Source organism: Gavia stellata, chromosome 25 (genome assembly GCF_030936135.1).
Source record: "Gavia stellata isolate bGavSte3 chromosome 25, bGavSte3.hap2, whole genome shotgun sequence".
Taxonomy (NCBI): domain Eukaryota; kingdom Metazoa; phylum Chordata; class Aves; order Gaviiformes; family Gaviidae; genus Gavia; species Gavia stellata.
In genome coordinates this window covers 3971423-3985898 of record NC_082618.1, presented here as the reverse complement: position 1 = coordinate 3985898, position 14476 = coordinate 3971423, and the positions used below count along the sequence as shown (strand labels likewise).

Here is a 14476-nt window from a genome sequence, read left to right as displayed (position 1 = left end):
GCCAACTGAAGTCAGAATCTCATGACTTAAATTTGAATACCGCTGCTTCCGAGAACATAGTTTAAATATTAAACAGACATTTGGAGTGTGTAAGTGTGGAATAAGCCAGGGAGGAGGACTCAAGGAGGAACTGGGGGAGAAGAATGAACATGTTACGTGTTGCAGATGATTTCATTGTATTGGGACTCTGATTCAATGGTATTGATGGAACCGAGTCACTCTTTACCACAATAGGAAAACTTTGTACAAGGATTGTATGAGGAATCTTGTAACAACATTATTGGGAGGAAATTCCTGTCCAGTGCATTCACTGGGAGTGATACTGGCTGGTGAGCACAAACTTGTGTCATTTTTATGTAGGTATTTCAAATTTGGGGAACATCTAGTGCATTTGCAAATTTGTCATTCTACAGGTGTAACTAGCACTGTCTACGTACTCATTCCAGGTCTGGCAGATGACTATTTTGCCTGTCACCCCCTCTGTGATCCAGATCTGAACCTCTTAAGAGGCCAAAATCATCCTCCAGTTCCCCCGCTTTCTAATTCTGCGTGACTAAGTCATTCAGCGTGTTATAAATACTGTTGCTCATTCCAAATACATTGGGTAGCTGTGCACCAATCATTGGCAGCATAGTTCTGCAGTGGAGTGGTTTAGCATTGGGTAATTACCATAAATTAAATCACTTGAGTCACAGTATTGCCCTTTCTGCATACACCCACACACGTCCGTTACGTATGTGCAGCTTATGGGAGATACATGAATTATAGCAGCACTGCAAATGCCCTCCCAGCAAACAAGGAACTTGTATACAGTCAGCAAATAGGTATTGATGCAGAATTTCCATCAAAATAAGAGGAGGTGAAGAGTGCGCAACAGTATTTGTTTTGTGTGACTATAGGAATCCTCAAGAAATTCTTTTCAGCCAGAGGATTACAGTGAGGAAAACAATGAAAATGTGTCAGTGGTGGGTTTTTGTCTGCTGATGGGTATATTTATGATTGAGGCGCGTGTCTTGATGTCTGTGTGGCATTTTCCTTACTTGTGAATGAGAGCCCTGTATTCTGGCCTGGCTTTGCTGTAAGGCACAAAGTCACTTCCCTGTAACTCAACTTTTTCCCATCTGGAGAAGGGGAATCAGTAATCGCTCATTGTTCTCAAAGCACTTTCGTGTTTAAGGACATATCATAATCCCTGCTGTCCTTCTCACAAATGATCTGTAGAAAAATAACAGTAAATGGAGGATTTGTAGAGGTTACATTTGTAGAAATAGAATTCCCTGTGCTTAGAGTTTTCTGCAATTGACTGTTTAATTTCTGCACCTGCAGTTCTGGGTGTAGCTCAAGCTGCTTAGATGTCCGAGAACTTGCTTGTGCTCACGTATCAGGTATTTAGGCATCAAAGTATTGTGCCTTCACACAGCAGGACCCAGAAAACTGCAAGTGTAGTGAAAGACGTTGGCTTGAAAATCAGGTCCTTGCAGTTTACGAAAGTGTTGGCTGAAACAGGGAGACGGGCCATGGAGAAAATGCTATTAGATGAACAGTTCCTTTTCGTCCGTTTTAGGCTGTGTTGTGCTGAACGTGAAGTCCATCTCCTCATTCCGTTGGATTGCTGTTTACTCGGAAGGGAACGTAATTCTCTGGGCAGATTAGTGCCTTTTGCAGCCTGTGCCGTTGCCTTGCATGGCTCTCGATCGTTCACCCGGTGGTACTGCTTACTGAGCGCACTGATGTTCCCGTGGGTCACAGTAAAGCTCAAGTCTTATCTCTTTGTAACTGTGTGCATCTCAGCTCAGATTGTAACCTGAGGTTTTTCAGAAGTGTTCAGTGTTGGCGTACTCTGCCTTCCTGCTGCGAGGGGAAGATTTATGCTTTTTTCCAAGGCAAGTGGAGTGAAATAGGTGCTTAGCACCTTTGAAAAACTTCCTTTATTCAGTAGCTTCTAATCAAGGAAAAAAGTGAGAGTTTGGGGGGCGGCAGGTTCAACTCTTTCACAGCTTTGAAGAGCCTTTAGGATTTCAGCAGTCTTAGCTTCTCCCTTGGCATGCTGGGGAGGTTGCGGTTGTGCTTGGCAGGTACTGCTTTTTCTGGATCCCAGAGCGGGATTTGTTACACTCAGCCGCCTCCTCAGACCTTCCTCTGTCAGTGCAGTGTTGCTGGCTCTTGGGCTTAACGAGAGTGAGCTACAGCCTGAGAATAAACTGGGGGTCTTCTTCCTGCCTTAGAATATCTTCTTGAGTGTCACCAGGTAAACATGTATTACTACTACTTTTCTTTCATGCCTATACATCTTCACAAAAAATACAGTCTCTTTCCTCCCCAGCGAGAGACAAATTAAAAGAGTCTGAGGTTTTAAAAAAATAAATTCATGCAAAGGGGTTACTTTTCAGTCACGTGGGTTTCTATTTCCCTATTTGCACAGCTTTCACTGTTGTCCATTGCGAATGCAAAAAGGCAAGGGGAGACCTGCTAACGTGTTTTTATTTCTTTTCTCAGTATTTCTGGCTTCTTGTGCTTTCACGGGGTTTGGTTGGCATTGGTGAAGCAAGTTACTCCACTATCGCACCGACCATCATAGGAGACCTTTTCACCAAAAACACAAGGACCCTTATGCTGTCTGTTTTCTACTTTGCAATTCCTCTTGGCAGGTAAGTGACGTAATGCTTCTTTCACCTGGTTTTGGCTTTTCTCTTAAAGGAAGCTCACACAGGTCTTAAGTTGCTAATGATGATAGTTCTTCTGTCTTTGGTTGGAATGCTTTAGACAGGAAAATATTGTGAGCAGTGACTAATTAGTTGCAGGAATTGGATTCTTTTTCTAGCCCTGTTACTGGGTCATGTGTGACTTTCGGGAATTAGTGGGAGGGATTTTTATTTCTTTTACAATAATGAGGTGGAAATGAAATCAAAATATTTTAGCTGACTTTTTTTTTAGCATTATTAAACTATCATTTTGAATAATGTTATATTGGTTCTCTGAATCGTTGCTTCAATTCATGTGAGGTCTAGGCCTTCTTTAGGCAATGTCTTTCAGGTTACTGTGAAATCCAAGATCTCTTAAGACACTAGGCTGAGTTTTCAAAAGTGAGCAAATGGGTACCGGCTTCTATGTGACAGTCTGAATATCGGAGGTTTCAAGAGGAGTATGCTGTATAACATACACAATTTGAAATTTTTACTTTTAAAAATAGTTTTAGTTTAAGCTCAAATTCTGCCCAACCTTGAATTTGGCCAATCTGACTAAGTTTGGAAAATGCGGCGAAGCCAATCTTCGACGACTTCATAGTTGCAACAGCAGTGTCTGGTCCATTTTAGTGCTGTTGCCACTGAAACAGCATTTAGGACAAATTGTGAAGTCTAGTGTAGACAAGGCTGAAGAGAGAAACTGCAGTGATCGTTCGCAGTCAGTCTTTGCAGAGCAGTGGAGGACAACCAAGCCCACAGATGCTTGATGAAAGCAACAGACAGACTCAGATCTGGAGTAGTTATTTCCTTGGGTGCTTTCTTTCAGCCGAGTTCCCTTATCAGCCCAATGCAGTATCTGATTGTTGGGACAGGAGGGAATCTCTGATATTTTCTTTATTTTACTTTTTTTAAATAATGGCTGACCCTCTATTGTGAGGTTGTAGGCAGGGTGGGTTCACATAGTTTGCATACCGATTCCCACAGCTGGACAACATCCTGTGCAAAAGTGGCATCATGGGTTCATTTCCAGCAGGGAAAACATGGGCAGTAGTTCAATCACCCCCAATTCAGGGAAAAACTTCTGGTTTAGGGTGGTGCATTTTACAAGTTAGAGCACTTATCCCTGAGATAAAACTCACAAACATCCACTTGCTCTTGAGGAAAAAGAAATAGCCAAGTCCTTAACTGGTGAAAAAAATATTTTCCCAAGAGGACCAAGGATGCCAAGTATTTACGCAGAGAACTCGGTGAACTCTGGCTAGCAAGAAATGACAAATATTCATCCTGCTGAGCCTGATTCTGGGACTTCATTCTCTCAATATCCAACAGAGGTTTGGATCCATGGTTTAATTTTGAGGCCTGTCTGTGTAAAAAGCCCAGTTTGGGGGTGTTTATAGATGGTAACCTCCAAAGCTTAGCAGACTGTTCAATAAAGGCATGTGATGGCTGACAGCTGCCCCGCAGCAGTCCTGGCAACTTTTAGTCAAGGCAATCTCAGCAACAAATGCAGCAGTTTGAAAAAAAAGGAAATTCACATCCATTCAGTTCACTTTGAGAGAAGCGTGGCTACATTCACCTTTATCTAGTCTCTTGTGAGCCACCTTTTGTTACCACAGTGTAATTCTTAGCATGTAGCTGAAGGTCCTGCTGCTCCTTTATCTTCAGAGGGGACTTCCAAGCTTCAAGTTTGATGTTCTGCTATCAAATGGTCTTGCATGTTCTTCTTGGGTTTTTTTATAAGCTTACGGAAAGTGGTCTCTTCATGAGTAGTTAGAACCAAGTACTATTAAATCGCCTGGATGCATTCCTGTGCAATCTGCTCTAGGTGAACCTGCTCTGGATGGGGGGGTTGGAGTAGATGATCTCCAGAGGTCCCTTCCAACCTCTGTCATTCTGTGATTCTGTAAACAGCAAGAAAAAATTTAATTACAGAATATGGTATGTCCTCGAAGGGCACTTCTTAACTGAGAACTTGAACATAAAATTCTTAAGTATTTGTATTACTGCACAGAAAGGCCTGATGTAGAAATCAAATTGGGAAATAAATTCTTTTTGAGGCTTTGTTTCCATCCACTATAGATGGAAAGGCCAGCTATAAACTTGAGATCAGTGTCTGAATTTCCATCGGATTTGAGCATTTTTAGATCAGCAGCGCTGGGAAGAGTTGCATATTAGCCACCATCAGCTTCGTCCCCTGTGTTTCTTCCTGCAGGAGAAGAGAGCCTAGGACACACAACTGATTATGGCTTTTTTTTAATCTTTGTTTAAGAACAGCTATGATTGTGGTACTCTGACTCTCATCTTTGTATTTCTTGCAGTGGCTTGGGATACATCACTGGGTCAAGCGTGAAGCAGGTTGCTGGAGACTGGCACTGGGCATTGCGGGTAAGCTACTCTTAATAACATCATCACAACAGTTGCATCGGTCCATCAGTGTTAGGAAGAGTGCTATCACACAATTCTTCAACCTGTTGTTATATATTGAAGGTAAAGGATTGGAAATTGCATTTATGGATATTAAGTGCATAGCAGATGCAGTCTCTAAGCAAATGGGAAAGGTATGTGTTTTTGGCTTGTTGTACTTGGCTTTTTCCCTGTCTGGGAGCAAGAATGTTCCAATCACTTTATTATCAATCAACCATGATTTCTTGATGGGGATGGGAAGACGAGGCATTGGCCTTAAATCAACTCCGCAGTCTTTCAGTCCCCTGCTGTCAAGAAACTCTGAGAATGGCTTCCTGCTTTGAGGAAAAAACACTTTGTTCCAGTTTCCGCTTGTTTTTCTGCCCTGAGACAGTCGGTTTCCTTCTATTTTAACCTCTTGGGACCTTGATAAATCTGTTGAAAAGATAATACACTCCAATCACATAGGCACAAACAGATCCTGCACACAAAGATGTCTTGAAAGAGCTGAGAGGAAGTGGCCCAGCAGAACTGTTTTCTGACCTTTGGCAGTCTGGGTGGCATGAGCCCCTGTGAGGTGCATTCTCTGGCTCTGGCACTTCATGAAGACAATGAATCTCATGAAGCTCAGGCCAACACCATTTATAACAGTAGGTAATGGAATACATGGGTTCCCACCTCAAGCAAATGTGCCCTTCTGTGACACACGCTATTCCCTCCCTGTCCAGCAAGGGTAAGCAAAGCCAGGAGAAATCACCGTGAACAGTTCATCTGCAGCTAGGAGAGTGGAGAGTAGTTTCCAGCTGTGAATCTGAAATGAAAAGTTTAATAGCCTACAGCTTCACACCAAGAAGATGGCTACCTCATTCAGTAGCAGAAATGCTTTAAGGGTAAAACTAACTTTTGAGCAGAGGCCAGCACAAGGAATAAGAAACCCCAAAGCCCCTCCTACTGGTCAGTGGGCTTTAATGAGGTTGATATGTTGGAGCGCTCTTGTGTTTCTATCTGTAAAACCCAAATGATTAATTTGTGCCAAGAAATCCTCACTAGCATCTTTCTCTTCAGATGAAGTCTCCATAGTTATCCTAAGAAATCCAGGCTATCTGCAAGACTGTACCCCTTGTGGGGTCATGATTTCAACTATAAATGACCCAGTGATGCACGATTCTCTGACCGTGTAAAATCGTGCAGAATCTGACAAGCTGCACACACTTCTATGATGGTTGCTTTGGACAGCATTGCTTAGTTTTTGTAGTCAAACAGCACATGTTGAAAGCTTTCCAGACATCAGTGTAAAGCAGCCTCCGTCCCTGTGGCAATTATTATGCTCTTGCAAGATGTACAAGATCCCCCTAGGTGATGCTTCCTTCTGTGATCTCCTGTGGTCTCCAGAGCCGGAGGAGGTCAGGAATAATCTGTATTTCAGTGGGCTGAAGAAGACAGAAGGGCACTTTGACAAGTGGCAGCTTTGTCTCTGGATCTAGCAGTAATGTCAGTGTTTCATTGGAGCATTACTGAGTATCAATGGATATTGTCTTGTTGGGGGATTAAGCCTTTAGATAAAAAAATCAAAGAGACTTTAAATTATATGGCCCTAGAAAATCCCAGCATTTCCGGTTTTTTTACCAGTGCTGTGTCTTGTGTTCAACTGTAATAAGGATCCTGTATCAGGCTTCATTTACCCCTGGATGAGGGATTTTCCTGACTTTCCGGTTCTGAAATATTTTTGTCTTCCTTTCCCTAATTCTGGGTTTGTCGTCTTTGGATGTGAAACACTGCTCTATGGGTAAAGGCCATTCTCAGGTTGTTATTGGAAGCATTTTTGGGGGGGAACAGGAATTTATTTTTAAAATGGTGTGTATAGAAGACATGATAGTTTGGTGAAAATCCATGTTCCTGTTTTCCTAACAGAGCGGTTTTCCATTCTGACAATGATGGAATTTCAGTGTCAAAACAAGAATCATGTTTGTAGCTTGCAAAACACTGTGGGATCTTTGTATTTTTGCCCAGTGATTGGGAGAAAGGATTGGAAACTGGGAAACCTAACCCTTGAATGTGGTGTTTTCCTATTTTCCAGCCTGAATTTTCAATGTTTCTTGGTCTGCTGTACACTGAGGTAATCAGAGGAAGCTGCCTGAAAATAGGAAGCCATTGTGGGTTAGCTGGAAGAGGGATGCATGTCCAGCAAGGATTTTCAAAGCCAGCATGCTCCCTACATCCAGAAATCTTTCACCTGCCCTCACTGCCTTTAAAAGGCTTCTGCACTCTCCCAGAAACTAGTTGGTCTCTTAGCCCAGCTGGGAGTAGGTTTCCAAAGAGTTAAACATCACTGAAGAACCCTATTTAGGTGAATCTTGGTACTTTAATAACACAAAGAAATGGACTGCCTTAATCAGAGTATTCTCAAAGCTGCATGCTTCCAGAGTGAGATAAGAGAGTCCCGGGAATGCCAGGGAGGAAGGAAAGGAGCAGATGCTTCCATGTGCTTACAGATTCTGGCTAGCTGTAAAGAATCGAGTCGCTGAAATGAAACTAATGTAATCTGCTTCTTACTGACTGGTGAAAGCAAACCCTGTGCTAATTCCCTGTTCCTTTCTTGCAGGTATCTCCACTCCTGGGAATGATAACAGGGACACTCATCTTGATATTTGTACCTGCTGCTAAAAGAGGAAATGTTGAACAACTTGGGGGACAGCTGAAGGCTCGGACCTCATGGCTGAGAGACATGAAAGCACTGATTAGAAAGTAAGAGCACTCTAGTAAAAGGCATGCTTTGCCTCTAATGCTTAATTGGAACATCCACTGGCCTGTACTTCTTAGCTCTGTGAGACTGGAAAGTGACAACACGCAGGGAGTTGCAGGAAGTTTAGTCTGTGGACCTAGGAAAGAAAATCCCCGTTACATTTTCACGAGGTATCGACTGCAGTGACAATGATGGATTCCAACTTTTGCTCTAACCTTTCCAAGATTGAGATCTAAGAGAGAGCCTGCTTTGTTTGGCTCCTACTTCAGACAAATCAAGGCTTTTGAAGTGTAGAAATTGCTGTGTTCCTGTATTAATTGTTGTGCCACTGTTGTTCAGATGCTTAGATTCTTTTTCTTCCTTGAAAGAGCTATTCTGCTGAGGGGAAAAAGAGAGTTAAATGCCAGAGCAATTTAAGAGGAGAAAAGACAAAAAAGCTTGCACTACATGGCAAGCTTAAATATATATGTTTATACAATCACATGTGACCTGGCACGAGCACTGAATGTGCTTGGGTGCTTGTATATGTGCATAAAAGATCACATGCTCACGAGTGTTTAAGCAGCTGCCCTTGTTTCCAGAAAGCTTGCCTGTGGATGTGCGAATAGTTGCACTTGCGAATTTGATGTTACATCAGAATTCTGATGGGGAAACTTGTGGTGTTCCTCATTTTTGGAACTGCTGGCTAGAATGCTTTCCTGGTATTGTCATCCAGTATCAAAGGACTATGAAAAGTGATGATGGTTAATTTACCAATATTTCTATATTACTTTTTTTGTTAGTTTATCCAAGTAGTAATGATATGGTGCCATGGATAGGGAGGGAGGAGTGAAACTGGTAATCCAGGTAAAGGGGTGATAGTACAGTGAAAGCCCCGTAATTCACACATCGTGTCTTAGCGACTAAGTACTGATAGTCTTCTGAAACAGTCCCATGAAAAATGGTCTCTCTGAAGCACCTCTGAAGAGTTAAGTACATTATTATCAATGGAGCATCACATATAAAGAAATATTCCGTGCCTCTTATTCTCCCTCCATTGCTTTGTACCTTGTGTGATCTCTGCCCCTTGGCAAAGGGAGGTCGCTAGTATGGGGGAACACTGTATTTTGTCACTGAAGCACTAGCTCCTGTCCTGGGGCTCCTGCTCTTTCACTTTTCCCGCTAAATCTTCTCTTGGTTTTGCCTCTCCACAGCCGCAGCTACGTGTTCTCATCGTTGGCCACCTCAGCTGTGTCCTTTGCTACAGGGGCGCTTGGCATGTGGATCCCTCTCTACCTTCACAGAGCACAGGTCGTGCAAAAGACAGCAGAGACCTGCAGCTCACAGCCCTGCGGCACCAAAGATAGGTGAGATTCATACTCCGCTGCTTTAAAGAGGGGGAAAAGGGGGTGGGGGCTTATTTACCAGAGGAAACCGGCAAGTCCCATGGAGTCAAGTTACTAGAATGTCTGTAATTTCCTCTAGGTCTTTGCAACAATGATAGGAAATGCTGGGATTGTAAACTAGGTTTTACTTCTCTTCTTTTCTTCATCGCGTGAAGTCAAACCAAGAGAGAAGCAATGACCTCAGCTCTGTCTTAGTTCCCAGGCTATAGTGCAGAAGTAGAAGAGAGACTACCTTAGAAAATGTTTGGATTGCTGAGAGAGGGTTTGGTTTCTTAAGACCCACACTGTTTTCTGTGATAGCAGCAGACTCAGCTGGCAGGTTGGGTAGCCACAGTAGTGGCTATAATTCAGAGTTGCCCTAAAGGCTGCAGGGACTGACCATGAAGATGTTTGTTTCTGTGTGAGGAAGGACTTCACTGAGTTTCATTGCTCTGTACATTGCTGTGTATGCTGAGTTTTGCTGGAAAGTGGTGCAGGGATCTGGGACACTTTGGATTGCTCGATGTTACACGGTGGTTTGGTTTTTCAGTCCCAGTTATATAATATCACTTGTAGCACATAAGCTATGAAAAGTAATTTGTCATTTTGTGCTTTACCATGATGGCACAAAACATCAAATGCTAAAAAAGCATTTCTCCAGGTGAATAAAAGCTACGAAAAACTGCCTTTTGTCAGCTCTTTTGCTTTTTAGCTTGTGAGAGCAAAATAACATTTAGGAAAACCTTCTTGCTCTAGCTGACACAATCCCATCTCAAGTAAACTACTTAGTGGTTTGGAGTACCATCAACTAGAGCACCCAGCGGGCAGTCTCAGTCTATTCTGCAAAAATGCAGTGAGCAGAAAATACAGCTCCAGTCAAACTGCCCATCTGCTGTTTACAGAGAGAAGTTTTCCACTCCTTGATGACACCTATATTTTGAGCTGCCCTGGAGCTACTGTAATGTAGTTGCCAAAGACTCTGTAATCCAAGTCCTGCACATACAATATGAAGAATCCTTGACAGCTCCTGGCTCTTTACATTTAAATTAACACATTTCAAATGTGTAACATAACAGCAAAATAATCTAATCAGGCTTCTTTGAAGTGGTCTGAAAGGAGTTAGAAAGTCAAAGTATGTTGAAAGTCACTGGTATTTAGAGTCTTGTTAGGTTTCCTTTCCCTTAAGCTTCCTAGTTCCTGTTCTGTCCATGATTTTCCCTGACGTGATCAATGTGCAGGTTATTACTTAGTTTTGTGCATACATAATTAGCTGTACAATGCACTTAATAGGAAGCTCAGTTCCACACGAAGAAGCAGTATGAGCCCTTTGCACCTCTTTGCATGTCGATCAATGCCTATGTACAAGGCTGATTTTCATATGCTGTGTTTTTCTTAATTGCAGGGGAAGAGTGCTAAAATCACAAGCACTTAGCAGGGGAGCTCGTTTGTTTTGTTTTAAATTTGTAAAGCCAATGTGCAGATTTCCATTAGTCAGTTTACCCTAATAATTTGTTCAGAGACCATGCCCATTTTTGGGAAAAACTCAAAAGAAAAAGAACAAACCTGTCTCTTTTTTTTTCCCTTTTTTTTTTCAATAGCTTGATCTTTGGAGCGATCACATGCTTCACTGGTTTCCTGGGTGTAATCACAGGGGCAGGGGCAACCAAATGGTGCCGGTTAAAAACCCAGCGAGCTGATCCTCTTGTCTGTGCTGTTGGCATGCTAGGATCAGCCATCTTCATCTGTCTGATCTTCGTTGCTGCCAAGAGCAGCATTGTGGGAGCCTATGTAAGTATAATCCTTTGCATATGCCAGTCTCACTCTTTCTCTCTCTACCGAACTCCTTAGAAGATTGTGTGCATTGTCCCCTGCAGGAACCCTGAGATGTTGGTCTTGCTTTTCCCCTTCTCAATGTCCTTCATTTTGCCCCTTGGCATTTTGGCACTGTCTAGATGTGCCTGGAGGGAAAATGGTATCTCAATTGCTTATCCCCGCTTACAAACTGTCATCAGAATTCAGAGCTGGAGATTTAGCGCATGCATGGAAACCCCCACAGTTCCTTGCCTTTGGGTCCTTCTATCTATACCTCTCTCCATACCTCTGTTACTCTGGCCTAATGTTTTGGTACAGGACAGTTGGCTGTTTCCCTTGCAATAAGGGCATTGTAGCTGCAGTAGTACCAAATTATAATTGCAGTATAATTTTTCTGTGGGCATGCTTTTGGCTACCTGTAAGTACCATTAATTTCCATAACTAGGTAGCTTGCTGCAGGCCAATATTAATTGCCATGTAATTTCAATTTGTTGTTACCTGTATTACCAGAGCACCTGAAAGTCCTGCTCATAGCCCAGGAACCCACAATATTTGACTGCACAAATGCAGATTAAAATATGCCCCCTCCCTGAGTGTTTATAATCGAAGTCTGTAAAAAGACATCAGATAGATCCAGACAAATAGACGGAAGGGAAAAGGAAAAACTCAAGTATAAGAATCCAGCCTCAGGCTAGAATCTTGCTTTCAGTAGAGAGTAGAAATCCGGTACACTGAACAGGTCCCAGGTTCCCTTTCAATGTCATAGAGAGAAGCCTGGGACCTGGGAGAAGTTTTTGAAGGGAAAGCCTGAGATGGTTTGGAGTAGTGGGATAATTTCTGAAAGCCCACCCTTAGCTTCCACACAGCAATGCACACTTCACCCAGCAAGGAGAATTCATTTACAATTAACCAACCAATCTACTGCGGTTCCTTGTTTCTCTGTATTTTTAGCACTGGCCTAGCCATGGTTATTTTCTGAGTATTACAATAGCTGCCATCGTTATGGGGAAATCCAGGAAGAAAGAGTGAAGGTTTAAAACCATTAAGAGAGAACCAAGGATGCCTACTTTGGCTATTTAGAAAGTGTCAGAAGGAGATTTGGTCCCCTGGTTTGTGGCATGGTCTAGAACTAACCTTTGATTCAGCAGAAAAATGATCACTTCAGACATCCTGTAAGAGGGTGTTACTGGTTGGCCAAGCACTAACCCTCCTTTCGTCGTCAGCCATCTCCGAGTGAAGAGATCTGTTGCATCCCTCCGCCTGCCCCCGCCCTCCACCTCTGTGCAGCCAGACCTGTGATTTTCTCCTTTCCCAGACCTGATAACAGACATGTTCATTTGTGGTGTGTAGTCTCTTTATGCAGAAAGTCTTCCCTTTCTAAGCTGGAAATATATTTTAATAGCCATGTGACTATTCTGCATTGTGTAAATATATAAATATAAATGGTATTATTTAACCAATCTTAAAAACAATTTATTTTATTATGCATGAGCAGTAAATCTAATACAGAGTCAATGATTTGCAAAGGAAGTTATATCTGCATATGGAGGGGGTAAAAGGAATATAAGCCTATTTGCTGAAGCTGTTAGGCTGAAGCATACATTTGTTGCGGGTAACACTGCTTCTCCATAGCTGTAAATATGCTCTCTCTGCTGCTGGAAACCTGTTGCATAGAAAGCAGATTAGGAGTCTAGTTAAAATGATGATTGGGCAGTCAGAGATCTGAACTCTTTTTATAGATTCTACATGTGACAGGGGGCAAGTTATTTAACTTTGTTTTGCCTCTGCAAAAATGAGGATTCTTAACTTACAAAGGGTCAGGGTAGCTTAGATCATTAATGTTTGTAAATGACCTGGAGTTAGATGATCTGTGGCCAAGCCATCCACTATAAATGAATATGAACAGAAAACAATGATGCAACACCTGTTGCTATTTAGTGTTACAGGTGCTAACCCAACGGAGAGAACAGGTCTATGTTGGAGCTACCAATGTCTCATAACACAGGTATTATCATGGTGGTGCTATATATCAGCTGAATTGACTTTTCAAGGCAAGTTTCAAACACGAGCCCTTGTTTTTCCATGCCATTCAGCACTATTGCAATCTTACAGACTTCCAGAGTGTTTAATTCCCTTGCATTTCACTAGGAGACCTGTCTTGCCAAGGTTGCATGGTGTAGCAGTTTCTCATTACTCTCTCTTTTAAGTCTCATTGGTCCAAAATGAAGGAGAGACTGTTCTCTGACTCTGGAGTTGGAACACCTAGATATGGTGGACAGCCTGATGGACTAGGTTACCTTCTTTATCTCACAATCCATGATAATAGCTTGTTCTGGAAAGAATACAGTAAAATTTATGGGTGGGTTTTCTCATCAGCATCCTTGAGTTCTGTATGACTGAAAGGCAAGAGCAATGTTCTGGTCTGTTCCCCAACATGGTGGTACTTGCAGACCTTCTGTACTGTGACTGTCCTTAGACTTCTGTCATTGATCACACCGTGCTAAAATTGAAGGGTTACTGTTTTCAGACCCTTCATTGGCTCAGAGCCTTAAAATTATCACTTCCAAGCATTTAGATGGGTCCCCATGAGATGGTGTTCTCTCACACTGAGCTCTGGTAGCCACCAGATCACCATCTCCTCTCTGCTCTGCTTAACAGTCGAGAGTTTTTAATGTCAACTGATACTGGCATCGGCTCAAATGAAGTGTTCAGCACTCCAGCAAGAATCAGTAGAGCTCTTGCTTTTTAATTTCTTGGCTTTTTGGGTTTCAGGGTTTTTTTGGAAAAGCCTTGCATATCCATTAGCATGATCGCCTTGTCCCTTACAGGCTGTCAACTGTCTCCTCTCTTCCGCCCCTGAACATGCGTACTTTTTCTCCCCTGCTCAGCCCTGTCTTGCAGGTGGTTTTGGTCCCTGAGGGCAGCTGCTATTCCAGTTCTGTAGCAGCCACTCCTACCTGGAGCGGGTAGACAGACTTATTTTTTCCATCCAATATTTTCATACTAATCCAGTAAATTATTGGCAGTGGTAGAAGTGGCTGGAAAGGTGGACTAGAACAGTGTTCTGTATCACTTAGCTGCCCAGACACTTGTATTTCTTTTACTATCTTCCTTGGCTGATAGTCCAGTCAGTTCTTACACTGTTTTCCTTGCAGTTGGTGTATTTGTGTGTTGTAGTCCAGCTCCTTAAAACAGCAATTTGCATATCTTTAGGTCCCACTCTTTCTGAAATACATACTCTTCGAAATGCTGGTTTTCAAACCTGTCTCTTGAAACCCATTAGCTGTATGGCATCATTGTATCACACTACTCAGACATTTCAACAGCAGATTTTACACTAGTTTAAATCTCCAAATGACTGGAGCGAGATGCTTTGCTTTGCCTTCCTTTTGACACTGTTCCAAGTTCCTGTTGTACCTCAATTTTAACATCTATTTCAATTCCGCAAAGACATTTTATGATCTTGCGGA

General features: G+C 42.5%; 1 protein-coding gene across 1 annotated transcript in view; it reads left to right on the top strand.

Moving 5' to 3' along the window:
* LOC104257761 (SPNS lysolipid transporter 2, sphingosine-1-phosphate) overlaps nt 1-14476 on the top strand; it is a 138135-nt gene that overhangs the window by 84081 nt on the left and 39578 nt on the right. Inside the window, exons 4-8 of the mRNA XM_059829131.1 lie at nt 2497-2648; nt 5003-5069; nt 7690-7832; nt 9024-9176; nt 10793-10982. Coding sequence (XP_059685114.1) covers nt 2497-2648; nt 5003-5069; nt 7690-7832; nt 9024-9176; nt 10793-10982 — 705 coding nt within the window. The remainder of the gene's footprint in view (nt 1-2496; nt 2649-5002; nt 5070-7689; nt 7833-9023; nt 9177-10792; nt 10983-14476) is intronic.